This window comes from Manihot esculenta, chromosome 15 (assembly GCF_001659605.2).
Source record: "Manihot esculenta cultivar AM560-2 chromosome 15, M.esculenta_v8, whole genome shotgun sequence".
NCBI lineage: Eukaryota > Viridiplantae > Streptophyta > Magnoliopsida > Malpighiales > Euphorbiaceae > Manihot > Manihot esculenta.
This window is the reverse complement of record NC_035175.2, coordinates 5345036-5370065: the sequence shown is the minus strand read 5'-3', so window position 1 is coordinate 5370065 and position 25030 is coordinate 5345036. Positions and strand designations below refer to the sequence as shown.

The 25030-nt window shown below is 34.5% G+C and overlaps 5 protein-coding genes and 1 non-coding gene across 10 annotated transcripts; 4 read left to right on the top strand and 2 right to left on the bottom strand.

The window, feature by feature from the left end:
• Positions 1-77: 77 nt before the first annotated feature.
• LOC110601561 (autophagy-related protein 8C-like) lies at positions 78-2688 on the top strand. Its single transcript, XM_021738734.2, has 6 exons — positions 78-237; positions 347-420; positions 1302-1357; positions 1466-1518; positions 2153-2271; positions 2364-2688. The coding sequence occupies exons 2-6, from the start codon at positions 384-386 to the stop codon at positions 2459-2461; spliced, it is 363 nt and encodes a 120-aa protein (XP_021594426.1). The 5' UTR covers positions 78-237; positions 347-383; the 3' UTR covers positions 2462-2688.
• Positions 2689-3556: 868 nt separating this feature from the next.
• LOC110601560 (autophagy-related protein 8C-like) lies at positions 3557-6430 on the top strand. 2 transcript variants are annotated; one of them, XM_021738733.2, is made up of 5 exons: positions 3557-3758; positions 5178-5233; positions 5328-5380; positions 5908-6026; positions 6130-6430. In XM_021738733.2, the coding sequence occupies exons 1-5, from the start codon at positions 3722-3724 to the stop codon at positions 6240-6242; spliced, it is 378 nt and encodes a 125-aa protein (XP_021594425.1). In that variant the 5' UTR covers positions 3557-3721; the 3' UTR covers positions 6243-6430. The 2 variants fall into 2 exon arrangements, with proteins under 2 accessions (XP_021594425.1, XP_021594424.1); XM_021738732.2 differs by lacking the exon at positions 3557-3758 and having other exon boundaries at positions 3783-5233.
• Positions 6431-7367: 937 nt separating this feature from the next.
• LOC110601559 (transcription factor MYB120) lies at positions 7368-10066 on the bottom strand. The gene is made up of 3 exons (XM_021738730.2): positions 9698-10066; positions 8165-9314; positions 7368-7618 (listed from the first exon to the last, which is right to left on the bottom strand). The coding sequence occupies exons 1-3, from the start codon at positions 10025-10027 to the stop codon at positions 7368-7370; spliced, it is 1731 nt and encodes a 576-aa protein (XP_021594422.2). The 5' UTR covers positions 10028-10066.
• Positions 10067-12831: 2765 nt separating this feature from the next.
• On the top strand, positions 12832-17158 carry LOC110602679 (probable tetraacyldisaccharide 4'-kinase, mitochondrial). 4 transcript variants are annotated; one of them, XM_021740249.2, is made up of 9 exons: positions 12832-13277; positions 13500-13703; positions 14095-14218; positions 14456-14686; positions 15108-15257; positions 15430-15639; positions 15824-15883; positions 16241-16321; positions 16708-17158. In XM_021740249.2, exons 2-9 carry the CDS (start codon positions 13531-13533, stop codon positions 16867-16869), a joined length of 1191 nt encoding a protein of 396 aa, XP_021595941.1. In that variant the 5' UTR covers positions 12832-13277; positions 13500-13530; the 3' UTR covers positions 16870-17158. The 4 variants fall into 4 exon arrangements, 2 of the variants coding, with proteins under 2 accessions (XP_021595941.1, XP_021595940.1); XR_002486007.2 differs by lacking the exon at positions 12832-13277 and having other exon boundaries at positions 13337-13703; positions 16078-16321; XR_002486006.2 differs by lacking the exon at positions 12832-13277 and having other exon boundaries at positions 13339-13703; positions 16121-16321.
• Positions 17159-20371: 3213 nt separating this feature from the next.
• Positions 20372-23343, top strand: LOC110601047 (GDSL esterase/lipase At5g55050). The gene is made up of 5 exons (XM_021738042.2): positions 20372-20691; positions 21604-21734; positions 21965-22195; positions 22277-22526; positions 22655-23343. The coding sequence occupies exons 1-5, from the start codon at positions 20442-20444 to the stop codon at positions 22873-22875; spliced, it is 1083 nt and encodes a 360-aa protein (XP_021593734.1). The 5' UTR covers positions 20372-20441; the 3' UTR covers positions 22876-23343.
• Positions 21839-21911, bottom strand: TRNAF-GAA. The gene has a single exon. It is a non-coding gene; the product is annotated as a tRNA-Phe (tRNA).
• Positions 23344-25030: the final 1687 nt, after the last annotated feature.

Genomic DNA, 25030 nt, shown 5'->3' with positions numbered 1-25030 from the left:
AAAAATATAATAATTAATTTATATATTATTATAGTGTAAAAAAATAAATAATAATTTTAGAATAATTAAAAAATAGAAAAATAAGGAAAAAGAGGGAGTATATATTTTTATTTATTTTCCATGGATAATAATGAACAGACGATATAAGTCTGGAAACAGAATTCTACTTAAATTCTGGTACTGTACAGAGAATCGAAGAAAGAGTAAAGCAGGCGTTTCAGAAATCCTTTTTCGCAGGTACTCTTTGGTCACCGATTGAGTATTTCGCTTTTAATAAATAAATTCTACTCAAGGAAACAAGCCTTGATTTGTTCTCTCTTTTTCGCACATATTCTTCGAGAAACAGTGTTTGTTAATTACCGCTACAAAGGTACAGCAAAGCCATGGCCAAGAGCTCATTCAAGTTGGAACACCCCTTGGGTTCTCTCTCAATCCCTCTCTTATTATTTTATATAACATATCCCTGTGTTGATAATTGTTGATTAATCTATCTGTTGATTTTAGGTCTTTTCTCCGTTTGATCGTGGATTTTATGATCTGGGATTTTGGTGGTTTTGATGAAAAATGCTTTATCAATAACATGTATCTAGATTTTTGTTAATATCCCAATTTTAATCATATTTTGATCTGATAATTAAAGCAGATGGCGATAGCCTCGGGGTATTGGGAGTAGAATAGGATGATCGCGTTTCACATCTGGCTTAACCATAAAATGGTTATCGAAATCCGAGTTTTCATCTGCTATTAATCTGTCAGCGAATAGTCATGAATGGGTAAATTGGAATAACTGGAATTTGGGTGGTTAGAACGCTGATTTTATTGAATTTTTGTCCAAACGGGCATCAGAACTTGAGAAATTGTGAAGTATCTGTCAATCCGAGAGAGGCACTTCTATGGATATGAGGAGTTTTAAATATGTACTTAGAAGTTGACTTGTGGGATTAGAACTCTGGCGTTCAGCACATTTTCTTTGAAAATGTTGCAATATGCACTGTTCATTTTGAAATGGAGCCCATTAGCGATTAGCCAAATAAATGATAGAGATGTGAGGTGATACCACTACCTTTTATACAAATATCAAATATCTAATTTGTGCGTTAAACTATAGAGTTCATATTCATCTATCCATTGAGCATGTTTTTATCTCACAGTTCATCCCATCACTGAAACAGAGCCCTTTCACTCACACATAATATCTTTCAAAGTTTTCTTAATTGTACAAAAGTGCTTACAAGCAAGTTACCGTCTCTTTTCTTATTTTAATGTCTAATTATGTTTTTGTTTTCCTTCATGTATGCCAGAAAGGAGGCAGGCAGAATCAGCTCGTATTAGGGAGAAATATCCTGATAGAATACCAGTATGAAAATCGGATCTTTGCTCATCAGTAATGCAGTATATCTGCTTTATATCTTATTATGATGATTTTGTTTGAGTTTGTTTTTCTTATTTTCCTCATGCTGTGCAGATTATTGTGGAGAGGGCTGAAAGAAGTGACATACCCGACATTGACAAAAAGAAGTTAGTAATGTCTAAATTTCTAACATTCCTCTTTGACTGATTTTATCCTGCAAGTTTGTTTTTTGAAGGAAGATGTTTCCCTCATGTGATTCTTAAATGAAGAGCCTTTACTTTTGCAGCAAATATAAGCTGGATGGAGGTTATGGAAAACTAAAGAATTGTAGTTTGGATGTTGGTGAAGCTGTCCCTTCAAGTGATATAAGTAGAATGCATTTTCATTTTGAATAAATTAGACTACCATGTTGGAGTAGATGGCTGATGATAAATTTGTAAATATAGAACTTGCTATCAATTTGTGTGCTAAGCAACTCAATGAAAGCATAAGTAGTTAATGCCTCTCAAACTTAGAGATGCATATGTGATGTTTTAGTAAAATCTCAAGGGATTTTGCTATGTGTTACAAAGATGAGGAAAATAATGGTGTTTTTGACTAGGGCATTGAACACGATCTTCTTTGTATAGAGTATGATGCATAACTTCTTGTACTTTATTTTGAAGGGGTTATTGCTTAAAAGATTGAATCCGAAATGTTAGGTTTTCCTTTCAATTTGACATCTTTATTGTACTTTCTTATGTCGGGCATATTGCAATCATAATAATATTCTCATTAGTTGTGACATAACGTTGCATGTAGATATCTGGTTCCTGCTGATCTGACTGTTGGCCAATTTGTATATGTGGTCCGCAAGAGAATAAAGCTTGGTGCTGAGAAGGCTATATTCATCTTTGTCAAGAACATTTTGCCACCCACTGGTGAGAAGGGACATAATTATATTCTTGTTGGTATTATATTAATTTCTTATTTTTTTTCTTTTTTCATTAGTCAGCTTATTGTTGTTTTACAGCTGCCCTGATGTCTGCGATTTATGAGGAAAACAAAGATGAGGATGGCTTCCTGTACATGACCTATAGTGGGGAGAACACATTTGGTGAATCATTCTGAAGTGCATTGGGGCTTAAAGTCATGTTACCGAGAGTGTGGGAAGACAATGAACAAATGTAAATTCTCTTTCTGTTCTTACCATGGGCACCCATGTTGAAACTTTCCATGATGCTGCCCGTTCTTTTAGATTTGGATATTCAACTGCTGCTAAAGTAAATATTTGTGATTTGTCTTGGTGAAGTTCCCACGCTAATGAAGTTATTCTATTAAACTTTTCTTTCTTCTTACTTTGATGTAAAAAATCTTCCCATCAGGAAAATGTGGTGTAAGCAAGTGTTAAAGAGGGAATTACATTTCTTAATACTTATCAAATTATTATACCAAATATGGAACATCAGTTTGATTCATGAATATCTAAAATTAGATAATCTGTTCTGATTTTCGTGGTTTTAAAAATCAAATGATCGTATAAATTAAATTATTATTTAATGCTAACCTGACATACACATACATATATATTGCGTTAAAAATAACATTATTTAAGCTTCTTTTTTATAACTGACTGTGCAATCCTTGCAAACTATGAATCTGACAGTATTGTGAGATGAAATATTATCGTGTGCATTGATGGCATGTTGGGACCAATTAACTTTAGGAATCTTCTCATTGCATTTGTGTTCCTAGACCTGAATTGCTTAGATGATTTTAATGGCTCTTGGGCTCTTTGGATTCCGCTCTGCTCTTGCCATTGATCATCTCCAAGTGAAATTGGAGAGGAGAGCCGAAGAGAAGGACTGGATGCTCTCCTCTCATGTGGGTATGTTATCGTCAAGTAAAATTGGATCCAAGGGGTTGAGATTTATGAAAATAGGACATTTTTGAGGAGAGGAAAGAAGATAAAAGGTGGGAATTCAAGGAGAGGGGAGGGTTATTTAGTGATTAAAATTTTTAAATGGACAGAACTACATTCAATTTTGACGGAGGGACTAAGTTATTCAATTTTCTAAAACTAGAGACCATTACATTATTAGTAAAAAATCTCAGGGATGAAATTGTAAATTTTCTCAACGAAAATTAAAAATAGAATAAATGAAAATGAACGCCACCGTTTCCATTAAAGTATAATAAAAAGGCTTTAGATTTCATAAAGTCTCCAGAATAAAGTTATATATATATATAGAAACACCTTTCTTTTCGCTCACTGAACTGAATTTCTTGCTTCAATTAAATCCCTCGGACGATCACATCTTTATTTAAGAGGAGAACAACAGACAGCCCTTAGGTCATAGCTGATTGGCACGACAGACAGGCTGCAAAACGATGGCCAAGAGCTCCTTCAAGTTGGAACACCCCCTGGGTTCTCTCCCTATCTTTCTTTACCCATCTCGTATTTGTGTTCATAGTTCTTGATTGATCTGTTTCTTTTCTTTTTCGGGTACTTTTTGTGCTTAATTTTTGGGTTTTATGATCTGGGCTTGCAAGTTTTGACAAATATTTTCTTTTGAGATCAATAGCATGTGAATCCATGCATCAATTTTCGATTTTATTGGGTTTTAATATCAATCGTGTAATGATCTGCCGGGGACCAGAGTTGACCTTGTTTCTAACATAATAAAGTAAGGGTTTTGGAAACTTATCTGATATTCATCCATCGGGTGTGTTTCGATCTCGTGATCGATCTAATTTCGTGTTTTGTTATGACTCTGACATTAAAAATAGAGAGGAAACTCATAAAATGTTATGCTTGATTTCTCGGATACAAGTTGAATGTTATTGTTAAGTTTGATGGAATATGTTTTAAACGCGGTTTTGAAGTGCATAATAATTTTTTTTTCCAATTTTGGATGTTTGGTGTGACCTCTTATATTTGGCCACGAGATTGAGGGACGTTAAGAAATACATACAAGATCTTGTTGGTCATGCAGAGGACTGTTGTGAGTTCTCTGGATTTATTCCTAGTTTCATTAACATATTAGAAGTGATGTAGGAAGTTTGTTCTTCACTGAATTAGGGTTTTCTGCATTTTCATGGACGAATATACTAGAATGACGGTGAAAAACAGCCAGAGGCTTGCATTACAATAATGCCCTACCGTAGTAGCAAATTTGATCTTCACGTTTTAATAATTTGAATTTCTGAATTTTGCGTGTGACCAAGCATGTGAGGAAAATGCAGTGATACGTCACTTCCTTCTGTTGAAGTGTTCAAGTATAACATTCAATTATGGATTTGTAAAGCAATCAAGTAAAATCTTGAGCTAATTTCGTGGTTTTTTCTATTTCTATAGGACACCATAGTACTATAGTTCCCTTTTTTTGTATTTCGCAATGGATATATTCTGTATTTTTTCACATTGAAGGAAGCCTATTCCACAGTGTTACGTTCCATATAACCTACTTTCTCTGTTCCAGTTATTTTTGCCTCTCCACAGAGGATCATTCATATCCCAAGAAAACTTGATTAGGATTTAACAACCATATCTCTGAAAGAATTAGAACATTGAGTGTTAACTAATTTTTTACCTCTGTTTTTTATTGGTTTGACAATAATGATTGGTTTTCATTGAAAAGTCTATTCTACCATTGAAGTAGGCTGTTTTACCACTTATATATGTTATATAGCACCTTTTATTTGAGATTCAGAAATTCTGTTAACCATGTGAAGCAATCCAATATCTTCCATTGTGTTGCTCTTATTATGATTTTACTAGTTTGCAACTCCTTATATCTTAAATTAATGTCTATTTGTTTCTTTTTTCTCTTTAATGACATTCCAGAAAGGAGGCAGGCTGAATCAGCCCGTATTAGGGAGAAGTATCCTGATAGAATACCTGTATGAAAGTTATACTTTGTTTATCAGTATGTAGCCTCTTTTTTGGATAGAACGCCTGTAATTTTGTTTCTTCATTTTTTTTAATGCTAAATAGGTTATTGTGGAGAGAGCTGAAAGAAGTGACATACCTGACATTGACAAAAAGAAGTCAGTAATATCTGCATCCTTTTCTTCTAATATATCTTTTATATATTTTAGTAGGAGCATTAATTAATCATTAACAATCTTTAGTGATCTAGGTAACTTCACATGCATTACGGTTGGCTTCTTTAAGTAGCCAATGTTTGCCAAATTTTTCATATGTATATAGATAGAGTCAGAGAGGCAAATACTCTCATGTTCTACAGTATTACATGGTCTATCACATGGTCTTTTATCGAATATGGTAATCAGCATGGTTCCCCCCTTTTTTTTTGAATTGGTGAGACATCACGTGTGTATACTGTGGATATCTATAAATTCTGGTAAGTTTGTTGTGGATGTGTGTGTGCACTTAAAGGAAAGCTGTGAAAAAGATTTTTGTAATTCTGGAAGAGTTAGTGCTTGCAATACTGAAGGAATGTTTGATTTTATGTACAAATTCATGAAGTGATTGTTTGTATCTTGATATAATGTTCTTGTATCTATCAGATCTTTTTTGGCTTATTCTGGTACTCACAGCATTGTGGATGCAGATACCTGGTTCCATCTGATCTGACTGTTGGCCAGTTTGTTTATGTGGTTCGGAAGAGAATAAAGCTCAGTGCTGAGAAGGCTATATTCATCTTTGTCAAGAATGTTTTGCCGCCCACGGGTGAGACTAATATAAATTTGTTGTTATTGTTTTTAAATTTTATTTACTTATTTGTTGTTATTATTATTATTCAATTGACTATGTATGCTTCCATTTACCGTAGCTGCCATGATGTCAGCAATTTATGAGGAAAACAAAGATGATGATGGATTTCTGTATATGACCTATAGTGGTGAGAACACCTTTGGGGCATCAGTGAAGGGGTACTCAAGCTGAAATCTTGCGAGCTTAAAGTTTGAGATGCCAGTGAAGATGTGTAAATTCTTGGCTTCCTGTACTTATCATGGATAAACCATGTTTAAACTCTTGGATACTGCTCCTTACAGCCTGAATGTAAGAGTGCTATTTAACTTATATATGTGTGATCTCTATGAATCTAGACGAGCAAAATCAAATTATGTGGATCTTACTAGGCCAATGTTATTTTTCACTGTGACATTCTGCTTCGCGGACAGGATTTTCTTACAAGAGCATCTTCTGGGTAGATAGGATTGAAGTAGCAAGAAATTATTTTTTTTTGAACTTGCATCATTATACCCATATCCTTTTGTTATTGGATGTTGGAAAATACCCCATCACTGCCATCCTCAATGAGATGTCGACCAAATACAGATTATATATGAAAACCCCTTCTATAGATCTCTCCATTTTAGTGCTTCCGCTTTTAGTAGCATGTCCAAATTTTCACATGAGACACCATGAGATCTATAGCATCAATTATAATATCTAATTCTCACCGCTAATATCGGATTAAGGCTTTATTTGGCAACAAAATTTTTATGAAGTAAATGGATGTATGGTAAATAAATTATATTTATATAATAAATTAAATAAACATATTATATTTTTTTTATATTAATTAAAACATTGTTTAATTATACTAAGTATAAGGTATGGGGAGTGGACAACTTTTAAGACAGTGTTTTAGTATATCTTTTGATTAATCACTAGTAAAATAGCTACTAAAACAGATATTATCTAACTATTAAAACAACTAATAGTTATTAAAATTGCTAATATTACCAAACAAGACTTAAATACTTCTTTAAGTAAACACCAGCAATGTGGAATATCTCGTTTAGCAGTAAAAGACACTCGAACAAATTATGTTTGGGGATGGAATATCTCCTTGGTGTGTGTTATATAGTTAGGTATTATATCAAGTTTGGAAGCTTAGTAGAAAGAGAAATAGCAGATACGTAAAGCATCATTGTTAGCAACAAACCCCATTCAAATCTGATACAAAAATTTATAAATAAAAAAGAAAAAAAGAAAAAAAGAGAACTCAAGTGACCATACAGCATTAACTCAAAAAGCCTGCATCTGAACCCACTCTCATTCTCAGCAAATTCCTGGCAAGTTATCCCAAGAGCAAGACCCAAGAGTCCTGCCATGCTCTGCTGGAGAAAACAGTGAAGCTATCTGCTGCATATCAAACCCCATATCATCATCTGTTATGACTGAACATGGCCCATCCGCACCATCACTATACAACTCAGGCTGCATTGTATAAGGGAGGGTGTCCAAGACCTTGTTGAAGTCTTCAGGCATGTCGTTCAGATGGTCTGAAATGTCAACCTCCGGTTCCAATTCTGTACGCATCAAACCACAGAAATTCATTACTGTAAACTATCACATCTAATCAATCAAGCTAAAAGATCACCAGTTTCAAAGGTAAAGTTATAGAAGGGATCAGTGGCAAGAATTTCAGAAAACAAAATAAACATTATGCCACTCTTATGATTTTGATTTAGAATAAGATTCAACTTTCGATCGAAAATTGAGATCTTTTGCACAACAACTAAAAGTTTGCATAGCATTGCCTTAGTTTCAACTTCAAGACATATCTTTCTGTCTCGTGTTGTGATAATCTCCATCGGAGAGCAATAAGCCCCTGTCTGCATTCAAAAGTAATGCATTAATACATAAGTAAAGACCATCCATCTAGAACTGCATTCTTATGGATGAACCTCAAATAATACAACTCAGATTCAGTTGCACCACCTTAAACTTTCCATTCAATTTAAGGATATATTTGAAATTTGCATAAAAATCGAAGCTTTCAATCATCCACAGCAATAATATTTACAAAAAACCACCAAAATAGGCACAAATCATATATGAAGCCAACAACAGACCTGACGACAAAGCAAGTGAACTGGATTGATCCCAATGTAAGCCAAATCCGTCAGAGACGAGCAGTTTAGGCTTCTGTTCCTGCAAAACCAAACTGCTCTGCTCTGTTGATATCTGTCCACATTCTGCCAATCCTTTAGCCTCTTGCAAGAGATCCTCCAATGTAAGACCCAGGTTGCCGTTAACCTGATCTTTAATAGAATTACCAAATTTCTTCTTAGTTGATTTTCTACCGAACTTACTACCACTAGTAGCAATACCAATCCCCAAATTCCTATTCTGGTTTATTGTTGGTGAAAACTGGTTTGAAGGGAGCTCCGGTTGTGTTACAGAAGCCAAAAGCGAACACATTTCCTGATTCTCTCTCTGCAGTTCATTGTGGAACTCGCTGCTGTTGTTACTGCTGAGCAAGTTAGAAAAGCAGGAAGGCATCTGGTGATCCAACGGTGAGTTGGATGCCGAAGCAGGAGGCAATGGAGATAAGGGGAGAGAGAAGTGAGAATTAGGACTAATAGTGGAGGTGTCGTCGTTTGTGGCGAGAGAGGCTATGTTAGGGGAGGAGAAGAATCGTTTGAAGCGCACAGGGGTCTGAATGGTTGGAGGGGTTCTGTGCACAGAGAAATCAAAAAGTGGCAGAGTAGGAAAATTCGTTGGTGTATTGATGGAGGGAGAGGACAGGGGAGATACGGGGGGTGGTGTAGAACAAGCAGAATTGTGTGTATGTGCATGGGTTGGAGAGGGCAGTTGCGATTGGAAAGAAAAAGAAGAGGTTGGGTTGGGAGGCGTGGAGTGAGTTGCATGGTGGTGGTGGTGGTACTGTGGTTGAGAGGGGTCCAGAAGTGGAAGAGTAGGAAAACTAGCAGAAGTGTGTGTAGGGAAGAGAGAGGGAGGGGTAGCAGGCGTCGGAGTCAGTGAGTAAGTGGCGGTGTTTGGTGTTGGAAAAGTGAAAGATGACGTAGGGGCGGTTGGAGGGATGGACAGTGAGGAGGATCTGCGGTGGTGGAAGTGGGGGCTTGGCGGGCGGTGGAAGTGGGGGCTTGGTGGGTGTTGAGGTTGAATATCCGCAGGATAAAGAGGAAGACCTTGACGATGGTGTCTCTTGATTCTTGTGTTCCAGTAGTTCTTGATTTCATTATCTGTTCTTCCAGGGAGCTGCAGATACAGAAACAGAAGAAAGAATTGTAGAATTGGAAAAGTTTTTATTTTTTTGCTGTAGAATATCAAACAGAAAAAGCTGCTTTCTCTTTTTTCTGTAACAGGAGGCATGCTGTTTTCAAAGCAGAAACGCAGGCAAACTGTTGTCTCTCAAAGCATAAACAGCTACCCTAAATGCAGATTTGCAAACTATAAAAAATGTGAAAGAAAAAGCAATGAAACCTGGAAATCTTGCAGCTAAACCAGAAGAAACGCTTATAGATCATGGAACGAAAGAATAAAGAGTTGAAAGGGTAGAGATCACACACAGATTCAAGAAACAAACCCAGAAATTGTTCTCAAAGCAGAAACAGTGTAAAATTGAAGCCATAAATAGATACCAGAGTAGCCATACGAGCCCATTTGTTGCCAAACTTAGCATGCAACTCAACAATGAGCCTCTCCTCTTCAGGCGAGAAGGCACCTTTCTTAAGGTTGGGCCGAAGGTGGTTGGCCCAACGGAGCCTGCAACTCTTGCCACAGCGAGACAGTCCAGAATGCCTTTGCACTGCATTCCAATTCCCTTCACCATGTTTCCTCACGTACTCCGCTAGTATCGCGTCCTCCTCCGCCGTCCATGGGCCCTTCTTCAAATGAGTCTCACCGTTGCCATCGTTGCCACCACTACAGCTTCCTGTACCATTTACACCATGATGAACATTAGCATGCATATCACCACCACCCTGATGAATGGCAGCAGCAGCAGCTACATCAACCCCACCACCTATTGATCCTGAGAAACCAGCACCTTCGCTACCGCCATTGATGGTAGATATCATCATCCCAAAGAATAATTAAAAAAAAAAAAGCCAAACTGACAGACACTGATTGTATGGTTTATTTATGTACGTATATGAGATAATGGCTTCCCCCTCTCTCTCTTTCTGCTTAGATAGAAACTCCTACAGTAGAAACAAGGATTCTAGTTGCTGCTTTTTGTTTGTTCTATGTTTGATGGGACCCAAGGATAAGAACCAGAAAATTATTATTTATTATTATTATTTTAAAAGGATAAATTAGCTAAGGAGGGGGTTTGATGATCTCCCTTTCTCTCTTTTTTTCTGAAAGAAGAGATTGAGAGAAAGAAACCAATGTTTTCATTTAGGCAGGAGATGATCATTAAAGGAAGCAAAAGGACAAATAATAAAACTACATGATCTGGTTTCTTGCCCTGAGAAGGAGACTTTCTGTGCCTGCGAGGAAAGATAATGCCATAAGTTCATTTTTTTTTTTCTTTTCTGAGTTTCTTTCTTGATGTTATATGGTTTTGTGCAGGGAAACACACAAACACAGAACAGAAGAAGGGGGTCTGAGGTTGGCTTTTGGGAGATGATGGTGATGTGATAATGGGGTTTGGTTGATGAGAAGTGGTGACCCACAAAAGGTTTAGGACCTTAGGGGTCAGAGAGAAGAGAACTTTTTAGATGGAGGAATAATGAAAGGATAATGACATAGCTCTTCTTCCTTTCGTCGTCCTCCTCTTCCTGCGGGTACTTCTCAAACGCTTCAATGGTGGAGCCTATTAGGCGGCTTGCTTCTCTTATATATATATATATATATATATATATATATATATATATATATGTTTTAATAATCAAATGTCATCACATATCAACTCATGTTAATTTTCTTTGCTCATTTTGGTAATTTAACATTAGAAAATTTTATAATAAAATTTTAAGCTCTATTTATTTGCATAAAGTAATTTATAAATAAAAAATATTTAAAAAAAAAAACTTATTTTTTATTATTTAAATGCAATGTTAAAAGTAAAGTATATGGTTCATAAAGTTGATTTTCTCTTTCAAAATAATAAGTCAATATTTTTCCTTAACAATTGTATAATTTTCTTTTTAATTAATAAAATATTTTTTGTTGTCTTAAATTTTTTAAAAAACATTTTCCGAAATATATAAAACCTTAATTATATCAGCATTTGAACTTGAATTGGATTGGATAGTTTTCATTAATCAATAAAAATAAAACCTAGCCAAATGTTAAATTTTGTGAATATATATATATATATATAATGGTTTTAGGTGGGAACTCATATTTGTATTGGAAGATACCTTTAGAATTTCTGAGCTCTAATTACTATTTTTTTATTTTATATTTTTACACATATTAAAAGATATATTTTTTTATTAATTTTTTAATTATACACATCTTAAATACATTAAACTTTATTAAATACTAAAAAATATTTTAAAAATTTTTTAAAAATAAAATAAAATTATAATAGTCAATGAGGGTGATGAGATTATTGATTAATTATAATTATAATGGATGCAAATTGCAATTAATAAGATTTTAGGAGGAGATTAAAAAAATAAAGAGTAGAATGTGAAAGAATTGAAAAATACACTTTTTTTTACTTTCAAACTTGTATATAAGACGTTACACATTTAGGGCAATGGCCGAATGACGCATGCATGCAGAGCAGATGACCAAGCAAAACCGTTTGAAATAAAAAATAATTAATAAAAAAATAATGATTTTTTTAAAAAAAAAGTGGAACAATACTATTATAATAATTAATAAATTATATAATAAATTTTTATTATCTCTTTTTTTATTATAAATCTTTCGAAATATATATATATATCGCTGTAGAAAATAAAAATGTATAATATCTTTAAAAACAATATGTAATATTTTTCCTTAAACTTGTTAAAATATTATTTAAAATTATTTAAAAAAATAGTAATTTGTTTTAATTACACATAAATTTTTAACTTGAAATTACTAAAAATAATTAAAATTTTTTACAAGAAGAGTTAGTTGGCAGATCTATTACAAAACCAAGAAAAAATGGAACCCGAGACCGAGTCCACTGTTCACATATATCTATTGCATGGCAATAAAACGTGTGGTAATGAGGTTGGACACCAGACGTGGCGTTTCTGAAAATTAATTTATAAATAATAATAAATTTAGAAAATTCGCCAATCTTGACCTTTTATTTATCTATAAATAAGCAGCATTTGGAGAAGGAGTTATTGGATATTTGGTTTCTTAGCAACAGCTGCGATAATTGGGATGGCAATCCCAAATATCTGGAGCTGCTTTGCGGCATCCTCCTCTTCTCCCTCTTCCTCTTCTTCTCCATCCAAGAGGTATGTGTGTGACGGAGATGTTTGTGTTCTCAGAAAAGATGTGAATTTCAGCAAGAAAATGCCATCGTCGTCGTCCAAACCCAAGAGGAAGCAAACCAATTGGCTTTCTTCGCTTTCTCTTGCTCACTAGCCGACAGCACTGGCTCCTCCCTTTCTTTTATATATATATGTTTATGGATTTGTAATCAATAGCCTATCGGGCATCGGTTTTTTATCAGATTTTTTTCTCCCATTTTTTTCTTGATTTGCTGTAATCTGGGGTCTTATATGGCCTTTTAAATGAATGCCATATCTTTTTTAAAAAATTAATTCTTTTTGTTTGATTTTGTTAGGTTATATATATTTTTTATATGATTTTATTCTAAAAAATATTATAAAAAATAAAAATAAAACTAACCGTAATCAAATTTCCAAAAGAGCGGCGTAAAAGAAATTTGTTCGCCTAGAATATGAACTTTCTAAGTCAGAGAAAAAAAAAGCAGCTCTCTGTTAACAGCTGTACTTTCATTTGTTGACCTATTGATCAAGAATCCCGGTGCTCAACTCATTTTGAGAAATCAGTCGTCTAGATCTAATGTAAATGGATTAATGGACTCACAGAACACTGCCCTTGAACTTGAGGAATTTGTGGATGCAGTTGCCTAAGGGTTTCTGCTGTTTTTGAGCCCTTTTAGCAGATATTCTCATCGCTTCGACCAGATCATTAACATTTTCCTGCCCATGGCCAAACAACGTTGCGTTGGTGTTCAGTCAGGCCATTTGATTGGGAACACCATAAGAAGATCTAGTACTATTCATGTAACTAGTAAGTTTTTTGTTGGGTAACCCACCAGAACCAACTTCACTATTGTTGTAATTTTATTGTATTAAAAAAAAAAAGAGAATGCTCAATTAATTTTTGAGAATTTTTTTAATATTGAAATTGCCAACTAGGCATCCACGTTGCACATCTGCAATTTTCCAAATCAGTGCGGTCTAATCTCCTTTGACTCTTCCATTCCCAAATTCTCCTCTAACACTCATCTAGGTTCATTTCTTTGATTCTTTCCACCCCGACCATGGAGAAGCTGAGGAAAGTGGTGAACGAGATAGCCTACACGCAAGACCACGCCAAGCTCTCTTCCCTGAACCGCTCGTTACTTCCTCTACTCACAGTCGCTTCCTTTCTCTACAGAGTCACACTCTCTCTCCGCCGGTATCTCTATCATTTTGGCCTCTTCTCTAAGCAACGGTACGTTCCGCACAAATTTCCCCTCTGTAGCTGCGAAACTGAGAGAACAAGAAAGAAACTGAATTTTCTTTTTGTTGGTTCCATATTTATTTCTGGTTTTTCAAAAGCGGAAATTTACTGCTATTTCGCGTAATTATGGAAAGTGGCTGTTCCTGGACCCTGAAATCTTAATTTTGATATATAGTTGGCTTTTGTTTTTTCCTTCAAACAAACGGAATCTTTTCTGGGTTTTTTTTTTTGAAAAATAAAACGATTTGTATCTGAATAAGAGTGTAACTGTCTTTGAGATTTGCTGCTTTATTTAGGCTTTTTATTTTCATTTGGAGTATAATAGAAACTTATGCAGGCTTTGATTTCTAGTTTGCTTACGTAGTTGTAGTTTTATTTGAAGGTTGCCTGTGCCAGTGATAAGTGTTGGCAATTTAACGTGGGGAGGCAATGGGAAGACGCCAATGGTCGAGTTTATTGCTCAATGGCTAGCCGATTCTGGAATTTCACCTCTTATTCTTACCAGGGTATTTACTTTTTCTCAGAAAGTTCTTTTTCATTGATATTTTAAGCTTCAATACAAATGGATGACTGTTATGGATATGGCATCTATTTACTGCAAATCCTTGTTCATGATTTTGTTCCATCCACACGTTAAATGGTGAGAGGAGCTATTATCCTCAGTGTTCAGCAGTGAAATAGTTGCAATTACTGATTGTCTATGCTTTTGGCGAATTAAGATATTGGCATTGCTTACATGACAGGGTTATGCTGGAGGAGATGAAGCTAGGATGCTTACAAGGCATCTTCTCGGGACATCATCAAAGATTGGTATTGGAGCTAATCGAGCTGCCACTGCTACTTGTTTTCTCAAACAATATGGATACTTAGATCCTAAAAGTTTTTTATTTGAGGGAATGTGGGTAGATCAGACAGTTAGAAGTCCACTTAACTTTGGGAAAATTGGTGCCGTTGTTCTAGATGATGGAATGCAGGTATTAAATATCCAATCTCTTCATTCTTGTGATGGGGCCTTTCTTTTGTTGCATGTATAATATATGGTCAACTGCCTGCGCTGCATGTCGGGTATCTTTTCCTTGACACTGGGGGCTGGTTCAGCATGACCATTGCCATTTCAATCATATGTTGAAAATGGCCTTTCTTTTCTGGTCAACTATTGTCCTCTAAACTTTTAGAATGAAGTGTGCATCAACAAACCGTTTTGACTTTATTTCATGGTAAGACCTAATGTTAATATCTGCTCACTGTTGAGAACAGAAGTCATTTACTCTGCATCACTTAACTTTTAGTTATTTTGAGGATAATTTTATGGCTTATAAGCACTTAAACCATGTGGCAAATATTATTTTGAGATAAAGATGACTTGATATTTATATTCTTTTGCATGGAAGGTAGCACTGGAGCTTGGACCGGGACCTTGAGATTGTAATGGTTAATGGGCTATCACCATGGGGAAACCATCAATTAATTCCACTTGGACCTTTGAGGGAACCTATGGCAGCCCTTAGAAGAGCAGATGTTGCTGTAGTTCATCATGCGAACTTGGTAACTGAAACTGATATTTTCTAGTCTCTGTTTGTCACTCAAAATTATGCAGTTCATGCATGATTCTGATGATATAATTTGATCTTGTCATGCCATTTAGTTTCTATGTTTGTGTATTTGGGAGTGATCAGCTACATTAAGATGAATACATTGATTTAAAAGTTTTGTGCAGGTTTCAAAACAAAGCCTCAAAGATATTGAGCTAATGATGAAAGAAGTTAAAGAATCTCTTCCTGTTTTTTTCGCTAGAATGTCTCCATCACACTTCTTTGAAGTAGGAAATATCAACTTCAGAATACCACTGGATGTCATACAGGATGCCATTGTGCTATGTGTTTCAGCAATTGGTTCAGCAAATGCTTTTGTGCAAGGAATTGAGAAGGTACTTTCCCCTTTTACCATTTGGTTTTCTTATACTATTATTTAAATTTGTCAAATATTTTGTGAATCTATGTGCACGTTATGTAAATTGTAAGCCCATCAAAACACTAGGGAAGACATTGAATGGATACCATGTTTTTCTCACTTCCGTCACCCTTGTTTAAATAATGTGTATCTTGCTGCAGATGGGAGCATTTTATGTTGATCGAATTGATTTCACTGACCACCACTCGTTTCAAACCCAGGTACAACTTTCTTACTGTGGTGTCTTAATTTTACATTGCATTATAAGAACAGTCCAATTTTGTATAAATTAAAGTGCCAGTGCTCGCTGTTATGTTTGGATTTGATCTTGAAATTCACTCGGTGATAATCACTTATTCTCCTGTTTTCTTACAAGTTTTGCATGTGATAAATTCAACTTTTTTCTAATACAAAGATTCTCATGCTTGTCACTCAATCATGGAAATGATGTACGTTAGCCCCAACCAGAAGTATTTAGAGTTTGTGGCAGACAACCACAAGGAACATATTTGTAGCCCTCCCACTTGATGTTGAATCTGGCACTGTCCTGATATGACATCCACTGTCAATTAATCTAGGATATTGAGATGATCATGATCAAACTCAGAGACCTTGAGGGCAAGTTTGGTTTCAAGCCGGTAGTTATTGTAACAGAGAAGGTGAGTACAATATTTCATTCTAATCTTACGTTTTATTTTACTTTAGCTTATCTCAGTAGTCAGTACCATTAATGAGAAATCCTCACTTGTACCTATTTCAAATCTGTAGCTTCTTTATGCATTGTGGCATGGATTTGGTAGTTTATTTGGTGGACTTTCATGTCAAGCATACCTTCCTTTCTGTGACATGAGTATTTGGCACCGTAATTGGTTTCCTTTAAATGCTTGCACATGTTCAGAATATCACATTTTTCTGGACCACTGAAACCTTTGAAAAAATAACTACATGAATGCGTGGTTTCATTGTTATCATCATCGTTATCATTATAATTATTTTCTTGATTTTTGAGAAATGTGTTCATTGGTTTCAAATTTTGCGATTCCAGGATTATGACAGAGATCCAGAGATTCTTAGTCATTTGAGTCCTTTCAAAGTTATGGCACTTTGCTCAGAATTACAAATCATTCCACATAGACAACAGTCAAAGGATGTTTTCACAGAGTTGTTGAAGGAGCTGCTGGAGATGAAATGGTCAGGTCCAAAGTGAAACTAGCTTTGATTTACTAACTACATATGGTGCAAGTTTTTGACATATGCACCTGAAAACAACTGCCGCTCCACCAGCTAGAGCTTTGCCAAATTTCCTGCCTTTTACAGGCAAAGAAGTGCATCGAGATATTCATTTATGCAATTGTTAAGGCCATGACTTCATTTGATAGTGTTGCAACCTGATGCTTTTGCTTCAAATCAAAAGTGAAACCTTGTCAACACTCTTATAATAAGCTACAAAAGGAATAAATAAAGATAATCTAGACAGCTTGTTCCTCCTTTTAAAATTAGTAAAAGAGTCCTTGGACCTCAGCGGGAAGCCCAAGTAACTGGAGAACATCAATAACAAGATATTCTGGTTGAGCATTCTTTATAGTGCCGAAGTCCTGCAGTGGTACAAAAGTTAAACTGAGGAGTAAAACTGCTGGCTATCGATCATATTTGTTAAATTTTGTTAAGTCTTAACTCACTGAGCTATTTTAAGGGGAGGAGTGACATTTTGAGGGAGACATTTCAAGGGGAGAATTTCAAGGGGAGAAGTGTATATGATCCATATAAGAGACAGTTCAGAATTTTTATAACGGTGAGTTGCTGCATGCGAATTTGCGGCAACTATTCCATGAAAAAAAATTGAATTGTATATAATAGATAATACGAAATTATTAAATAATTTGGATAAATTGAATTGTATATAATAGTTTACACTAAACTACTAAATGACTTAGATTAACTATTTTGGGTCAAGTAGAATGTGAGTCCAAAAATTGTTTGAACTGGATTGTTTTAATTTTACTGGTGTGTGATATATTTATGGAAGGTTTTTAATGGTGTGTGATATATTTATAGGAGATTTAATATCGAATGGAAAGCTTTGATATCATATTAAATTTGGATTAGATTTAACTCATCGCAAAATTTAATTGAGGGGAATGAATATTTATAATCCATACAAGGGGAACGTAACCTATTTTTATAAGATTTAATAATATTTATATAATTATATTGCTCTTATAATTGTCTTGCTCTACTCGAATATTAGTCAGTAGAGCTGGAAATATGGCCTTTCATCGAATTTGTCAGATATATGGCATTTCATCGAATATGCCAGACTAACTTACAGAGAGTTAAGAGTATTAACTTTTGAGCACTATGTCTCCTGACAATGAGTTGGCGGCTTACTGACTAATAACGAGAACTTGGGCTTTCCTCATTCCCTCGAAAGAGACCAGGACTGCTGCGGACTCTGGAAGGGCAGTCCACTTAGCAAGGGTCCTGGACGTCTCTGAGCCTGGAATTGCCCAAATAAAAGGTCAGTTTCCAGGGGCGACGTCTAAAATTTCTGTCTTTCTGACTTACTATTCTCTAGGTAGACTTCCTTATCTGCAGAACAAAAGTCGAGTCCGCTGAATTGAGGGATAATTTGGAACTTCCTTAGAACAATGAAAACACAAGTCAGTTCCTTGCACGTTGCACTTGCAAGGATAAATTTCGATTGTTTGTGAACCATTCTGGAGTAGTGCTTTGCATTGGGAGGTCTATTAGATACTAACATCAGAACTTAGTTTTAGACCATCACCTGGAAGCTTGAGTTTTTATTGTCACTAAGTGGACTGGCTACTGAGTTCCATCCTGGAAACTGATGCAGGGAATTATTGAATGGAGTTAGATTTACTCTAGGTGTTGTTGCATTTGTAAACTTTTCCTGCCAAATGAACTTGAGCGTGTCGGTATATGGCTCCCCTCACACGGTTCCATTACTCTACAGTCAAAATCATCCAAGTTCGTGGCTGAAAAAGAGGAACAAACTGATCTTGTTCACACTTAAAGGCGACTCTCAAGAAGCAATGGAAATCATTTTCTGTCTAGGAACAAGTCAATTTCTAGCAATGAGACTGGTTGGCCATTTCTTAAGAGTCGGTGCAAGGATACAAAACCAACGTGGCAGAGTCAGCATGATATGGGACATGAATGTGGTAATCTAGTGAGAAAAATCATAATAACAGGGCTGGTCCATTTGCAAATTGAAATTGTCAGGTCAAATACGATAGCAACTTCTGGAAATTGTCAATTTTCCATCCAGTCTGTACGTGGCAACCTGCACGAAATTGCACTATATAAAATAGATTTAAATCATTTTCCTCAGTCGAATTTCAAAGCATAAAAAAACAAAAGATAAATAAAAACAAGCATATCTATGAAACCACAGCGGACCCACAACAGGAAGGTTGATTTGCAGCCAAGGTTGATCCTTTCCACACCAAAATGGCAAGAAGTAATGTGCACTAGCAGCTGTGCCAAGCTGTCTTTGGTGCGCCCTGGCGGGGTCAACCCCAGGACGAACGTGGAAGCATGGATGCTGATGGCTGTGGGCTTTCCGCGTCAGGTGGTCATAACCTCATCATTATTAGTAAGATTTAAAAATTCAAATGTCTTTAAAAACTTTATTTTCTTTTTAAACAATAAAAAATTATTAAGATTTAAAAATTATAAAGATTTTACTTTATAGAACCATAACTTAAAAAATTTTATTTTACTCTATTTCATTCTAAACAAAATGAATATTAACTCAAAATTTAGGTGTAGATCAGAACGTGTTTGATGTGTTAGGCTAAAAAGAAAAAAAAATCCGTCAACTCAAGAAGCAAGATAATGTTACTTTTACTAGAATCAGTGGTGAGTTTACTTTGAAAAAGAAAATATATTCAAAATATGTCACAATTTAAAGTAATTAATTTGTTTAAGAATTCTAATTTGATTTTCAAGCGTCTGATCCCAAAGCAAAATTCCATGAACCCAAGAAGGGAATCAAATGAATTGTTTTGGCTGCTTTATAGGGACTCTTTATCCAAGTATTTTATTACAATGATCCTTAAAAAGTAAAGAAAAGTTAATGAGAATCCATGAAAAAGGAGGAAGACTGCAAGAAAGGGTCCATGATATTCTGTTTCTGAAGCAATTAAGAATATGTTAATGTTGCAAAAACCATGGCCATGGAAAGTGGAAATCACCCTTCTTCTGGCATATGGAATGGAAGTTAGTGGGTAGAGAATGGGACGGTGCCACAGCTGCTTCTGATCTCAAAATTCCAACTTTTTGGGCTAAGCCTCATACTAGGAGAGGGTGTTAGCCAGTTAGTGGGTCCCAAATTTTGATTTGATGTGATTTTATGTCTATCTAATTAATTACATGAGGATGTGCTCTTATTCAACTATTTAGAATCAATTATTTAATATTTCATTTCATATAATAGAAAACTGTAATTGTCATATCCTGTTAAAGAATTTAAAAAAGAAATGTTTAATTATTAAAAATTTTTATTTTAGTATTAAATAGATTTGATTTAATTCAGACATGAGTTAATTTCAAAAAGTTTTCATTATTCCTATTTTTTTTTTATTCTTTAATAATTTAGAATTTTTATTTTATTTCCTTACAGGAAAGTTCTCCCTTTCCACACTCAACAAAATGTGGACTTCCAGTCCATCAACTCATCTTCCTCTATATAAGCATTAACACTGCCCTTTCGTTGCTCTCTCAAATCAAACCATAGCTTCTGTTACGCTTCCATTAATGGCTACCAAGACTTTTCTGCTGAGTTTCTTCTTCTTTTCCATTCTACTGACCTTGAGCTTCAATCTCTCGACGGCTCAATTGGTGCCGGCGGTGTTCGTTTTCGGCGACTCCCTTGTGGATGTCGGCAACAACAATCATCTTCCGGTTTCTATTGCCAAAGCAAACTTCCCTCACAACGGTATCGATTTTCCTAACAAGAAAGCCACCGGAAGGTTTAGCAATGGCAAGAACGCAGCAGATTTTATTGGTCGGTAAATATACATTAGCTACTAAGCTAATTCCTTGATCTGCTGTTTCTTTCTTGCCTCTAAACGTACGCCTCATAATGCTCCAAATTATTCCACCGTTTTAGACCATTGATCTCACCATCTTTCATTAATTCTCTAATCTCTTCTTCTTTTTCTTTTACTGATCCAACTAATCATTTCCACATTTTCCATTTTTTTAAAAAAAAAAAAAAAAATTAATGGCTAAAGTTGATTCCGTTTGGTATGCATGAGTTGCATGTCTAATTAGGACATTCAATGATTTTGAGAAATATCGGTTTTCAATTAATTGGCCAAGTTACGTAGGTCTCTTACATAGATTTTAATAGTCAAATCAATTGAATTTTATGTGTAAATAAATAAAAACTTGCTAACTGGAAAGTTGGACCTTTGAAGACATGTACACTGATTGAGTAAAAGTTTGGTTTAAGAGATTCTGAGTTCCAGCTGCATGCTACCATAAACATGCAATCTTTCTAGTTGATGTTGAAGTTACGTGTTTCACTTTAATTACCCTTTTCTTCAATCTTCATAACCCTACAAGTTCTAGTAATGTCCATCCCTTGTCTTCTTATATTGCTAACAAAAACAACACATCAATGAAAAAGCCAACCCACTATCTCAATTTATCCCTTTTTTTTTTTTAAATAATATTAAAGGTGGCAAATGGTTGTTATTATTAATATGAGAAAGTTCCAGCGTTTGCTTCTGGTCTTTTAGATCATTGCACTTTTTTCCCTGAATTAAGCATGAGGGAGAGATTTGTGAATTATAATATTATACTGTTCTTTTTTCACCATTTGAGTTGTTAGCCGTCAAGTGATGTGCAGCAGAACTGTCGGTGCATTTTCTTCTTTGAGAATTTATAGTTTAACGGTGGATTATCTGTGCAGCTGAGAAAGTGGGCTTGCCTACTTCACCCCCATATCTGTCCCTGTCATCCAAGAATGCTTCTGCCTTCATTACTGGCGTCAGCTTTGCCTCCGGTGGTGCTGGAATCTTCAATGCCAAAGATAAAGTTCTGGTATATGTAACAAAACTTAAAGATCTCGTTAATTCATATTCCCACTTGTTCTTGCAAAGTATCTGCTAAACCTATCAACTCATAAATTTTAATAAAAAAATAAATGCGGTGAGCGTGGATCGAACACGCGACCTTCAGATCTTCAGTCTGACGCTCTCCCAACTGAGCTATCCCCGCTTGATATTTTTTTCTTAGCTCACTCATCTAATTCAGATATGTTTTGGTTATAGGGACAATCGCTGCCCTTGACCCAGCAAGTAGGTGACTATGAATCGGTGTATGGAGTGTTGGTGCAGAAGCTTGGATCCTCCGCCGCCCAAAAGTTGCTATCTAAATCCCTTTTCGCTATAGTCGTAGGTAGCAATGACATTTTTGGTTACTCCAACTCTTCCGATCACAACAAAAGCACCCCTCAAGAATATGTGGATCTGATGATTCTCACATTTAAACAACTGATCAAGGTAACCCCATTATTTATTAGCATTCTTAACTTAAGACACTGCTATTCATCAATCAAGTTGTATTTACTTTTCTTTTCACAGAGAATCTATGCTCATGGAGGCCGCAAATTTTTTGTTTCTGGGGTTGGGCCAATTGGATGTACTCCATCGCGAAGGGTTAAGATCCGGTCAGAAGCTTGCAATGAAGAGATTAATTCAATAGTTGTTATGTATAATCAAAGGCTAAAATCAATGTTGCAAGAGTTGAATTCAGAGATCAACGGTGTTTCTTACTCCTACTTTGACACCTACGCCGTGATGGAAAACATCATTCAGAAACCAGCCACATATGGTACTATAGTTTTCTTGCTTCTTATTCAATAACACAAATTATTAATCCTCTCAAGAAAGTTGATTTTGAATTTAATCAATCTCAAAACTAGTTCAGTCTAAAGGTGTCGGCTTTGGTGTTGGTTACAGGGTTCACAGAGGTGAAAGCTGCCTGCTGTGGAATTGGAAAGTTGAAAGCCAAGGTGCCGTGTTTACCCATAGCTACGTATTGTTCAAACAGAAAAGAGCATGTATTCTGGGATCTTTTTCACCCAACAGAAGCAGCTGCTCGGGTGCTTGTGGATACTATTTTTGATGGTCCCTCACAGTACACATCTCCTATGAATGTGAGGCAGCTGGTTACAATTTAAGCTTTTACAAACATGCAACAATATCAATATTTATGGAAGACTTGCGACGAAACAAGCAGGAAAGGATTCACAGAAAGTTAGGATATACGAGGAAGCTCCTTCGGCATGCATTGGTGTTGCAGCCATTTAGGTCCAAGTAGTTCATAGAAAGAAAAAGAAAAATTCTTTGAATAAAGAATATATATTATGAGATTATATATATATTTTTTATTATTAATGATAATTTAACAGAATTGAGGATAAACTATTTAATGAGATTATATAAAATTTAAATAATTAAAGTACAATTTATTTAAAATAAACTATAGATTCATTGTTCATTTCAATTGAATAAGCGACTCAGTCCAAATTCAATTAGGAAAATATAAATTCACAATATAAAGGGGGAAAATTTTGCTACAGGGGGCATGTCCCTGAATCAAATTAGATTTGGTATTTAAAAGAAAGAGACTTATTTACTTTTTTCTTCGTCTTAGACTTATTTGTGGCTTGGACACGTAGCGAAGCAAGTGTGAATGACCTCTTTGGATCCGCCACCTGCTATTAGTCCTAGGGCCTTTGTAAGTTTCTCGGCCATAATTAGGCCTTTTATTTATTGGGCCGTGGACCCAATAGAAATGACGGCATTTTATTTATTAAAAAAAAAAGAAAACGCGAACTGAAACCGATGGCATTTAATACGTGACAGGTTACGTTGCATTTGGTTTAGGCTTAATGTGTCAAACCAATTAAAAATTATGCTTGACTCAGTTTTAAGAAGCATTCAAATTTTGTGAGATAAAAATAAAAATAAAATCATCATACACTTTCCTTCATAAAACCAAGATTATATAAATATATATATATCTAAAAAAAAAATGAACACAAGATTATTTTTTAGTGTAAATTAATAAAAATCAAGTTAGAATTAAGTTAGAATTTTATTATTATTACGAAAGTCTTTACAATGAAAATTTAAACATTATTTTTTTATCGATATATATTTTTTAAAAAATTATGGGATAAAAATATAAATAAAAATTAAATTTTTCGAATGTCTTATGTGATATAGTAAAACGGTGAAAGCTTGCGTTTTGATAAAATTAAAATATTTTTTAAATTCATTATGCTTATAACTTAACTGGAATAGCGTCATTTTAAAAAGATATTGTTAAAATCAATTATAACACATATAAATATGAGTATGCTTAAAGGCAAATATAATTTAAATGAAGTTCACTTCTCCTAATTTGATATATACAATACTACGGTGAAAAAGATGTTAGCTGTAAAAATTGGCTAGGGAGTGCTAGGAGTTGTGTGTGGGATTATACATACAAATGAATAGTTGACGGTTTAAATATTATTAATGAAACAGTCCGATCGAAATTGATTTAAATAATTTTTGAATTCATTTTTTATTTGATTTAAAATAATTAATTAAAATTATTTAATAATTTTTATTAATTATTATATATAATTTTATTTTCTGTACTTTTGCTGATGTAAAATGTTCTATAGCAGATAATTAAATATTATATTTTTTCCTATTAAATTTACAGCGTTGTCATCGTAACTGAATTTGATACAAGTGTTAAATTAGAACTGAACTCTTAAGTATTGTGATTTATTGGTATTTCAAACTGTTACCCTAGACATTACAATCCGCTTGTGCTAAAAGTCATAAGTATGTGAATCATGAAATAGAAAGAGTAAAGAATAATGCAAAGTGATTGAAGTGGTCGGATACATTATTTTAACAAATGGATGATGCGTTCAACTACGGCTATTACACAGAGATAGATTACGTATAAGTAATCGCAATTAATAGTAATAATGATAAGAATACTTCACTCAATTCATTATAAAAGGTCAAATTTTTACACTAATTTATAATAATATTATAATTTTATCAGAGTCTTTAAAATTAAGTTAATTATATATAAACCTTTACTTATAATAGTGAAGAATTTTATTATCTGAACTTACATAAATGCATTGATTTTATTATTATAGTTGTTGAATTTTTAAAATAATTGGATAATTTGTTACAAATTATCAATTCGTTCAATTACCATAATTAAATTATTTAATTACTACAAATGCAAAGTTTATAGATAATAATTTCATTTAATTTTAACGGTTAAGATATATAATTTATAACACTTTTAATTAA

Excerpts from the sequence above, each read along its gene's own strand:
- LOC110601561 (XM_021738734.2), top strand. The coding sequence starts at position 384 with ATGGCCAAGAGCTCATTCAAGTTGGAACACCCCTTGG. Across the intron at positions 1,358-1,465 it reads AATATCCTGATAGAATACCA|ATTATTGTGGAGAGGGCTGA; the intron begins GTATGAAAATCG and ends CATGCTGTGCAG. Across the intron at positions 1,519-2,152 it reads CCCGACATTGACAAAAAGAA|ATATCTGGTTCCTGCTGATC; the intron begins GTTAGTAATGTC and ends CGTTGCATGTAG.
- LOC110601560 (XM_021738732.2), top strand. The coding sequence starts at position 5,012 with ATGTTATATAGCACCTTTTATTTGAGATTCAGAAATTCTGTTAACCAT. Across the intron at positions 5,234-5,327 it reads AGTATCCTGATAGAATACCT|GTTATTGTGGAGAGAGCTGA; the intron begins GTATGAAAGTTA and ends AATGCTAAATAG. Across the intron at positions 6,027-6,129 it reads GAATGTTTTGCCGCCCACGG|CTGCCATGATGTCAGCAATT; the intron begins GTGAGACTAATA and ends CATTTACCGTAG.
- LOC110601559 (XM_021738730.2), bottom strand. The coding sequence starts at position 10,027 with ATGCATGCTAATGTTCATCATGGTGTAAATGGTACAGGAAGCTGTAGT. Across the intron at positions 9,315-9,697 it reads GGGCTCGTATGGCTACTCTG|CTCCCTGGAAGAACAGATAA; the intron begins GTATCTATTTAT and ends CTGTATCTGCAG. Across the intron at positions 7,619-8,164 it reads TTCACTTGCTTTGTCGTCAG|AATTGGAACCGGAGGTTGAC; the intron begins GTCTGTTGTTGG and ends TGATGCGTACAG.
- LOC110602679 (XM_021740249.2), top strand. The coding sequence starts at position 13,531 with ATGGAGAAGCTGAGGAAAGTGGTGAACGAGATAGCCTACACGCAAGAC. Across the intron at positions 14,219-14,455 it reads CACCTCTTATTCTTACCAGG|GGTTATGCTGGAGGAGATGA; the intron begins GTATTTACTTTT and ends CTTACATGACAG. Across the intron at positions 16,322-16,707 it reads TAGTTATTGTAACAGAGAAG|GATTATGACAGAGATCCAGA; the intron begins GTGAGTACAATA and ends TTGCGATTCCAG.
- LOC110601047 (XM_021738042.2), top strand. The coding sequence starts at position 20,442 with ATGGCTACCAAGACTTTTCTGCTGAGTTTCTTCTTCTTTTCCATTCTA. Across the intron at positions 20,692-21,603 it reads GAACGCAGCAGATTTTATTG|CTGAGAAAGTGGGCTTGCCT; the intron begins GTCGGTAAATAT and ends TTATCTGTGCAG. Across the intron at positions 21,735-21,964 it reads ATGCCAAAGATAAAGTTCTG|GGACAATCGCTGCCCTTGAC; the intron begins GTATATGTAACA and ends TTTTGGTTATAG.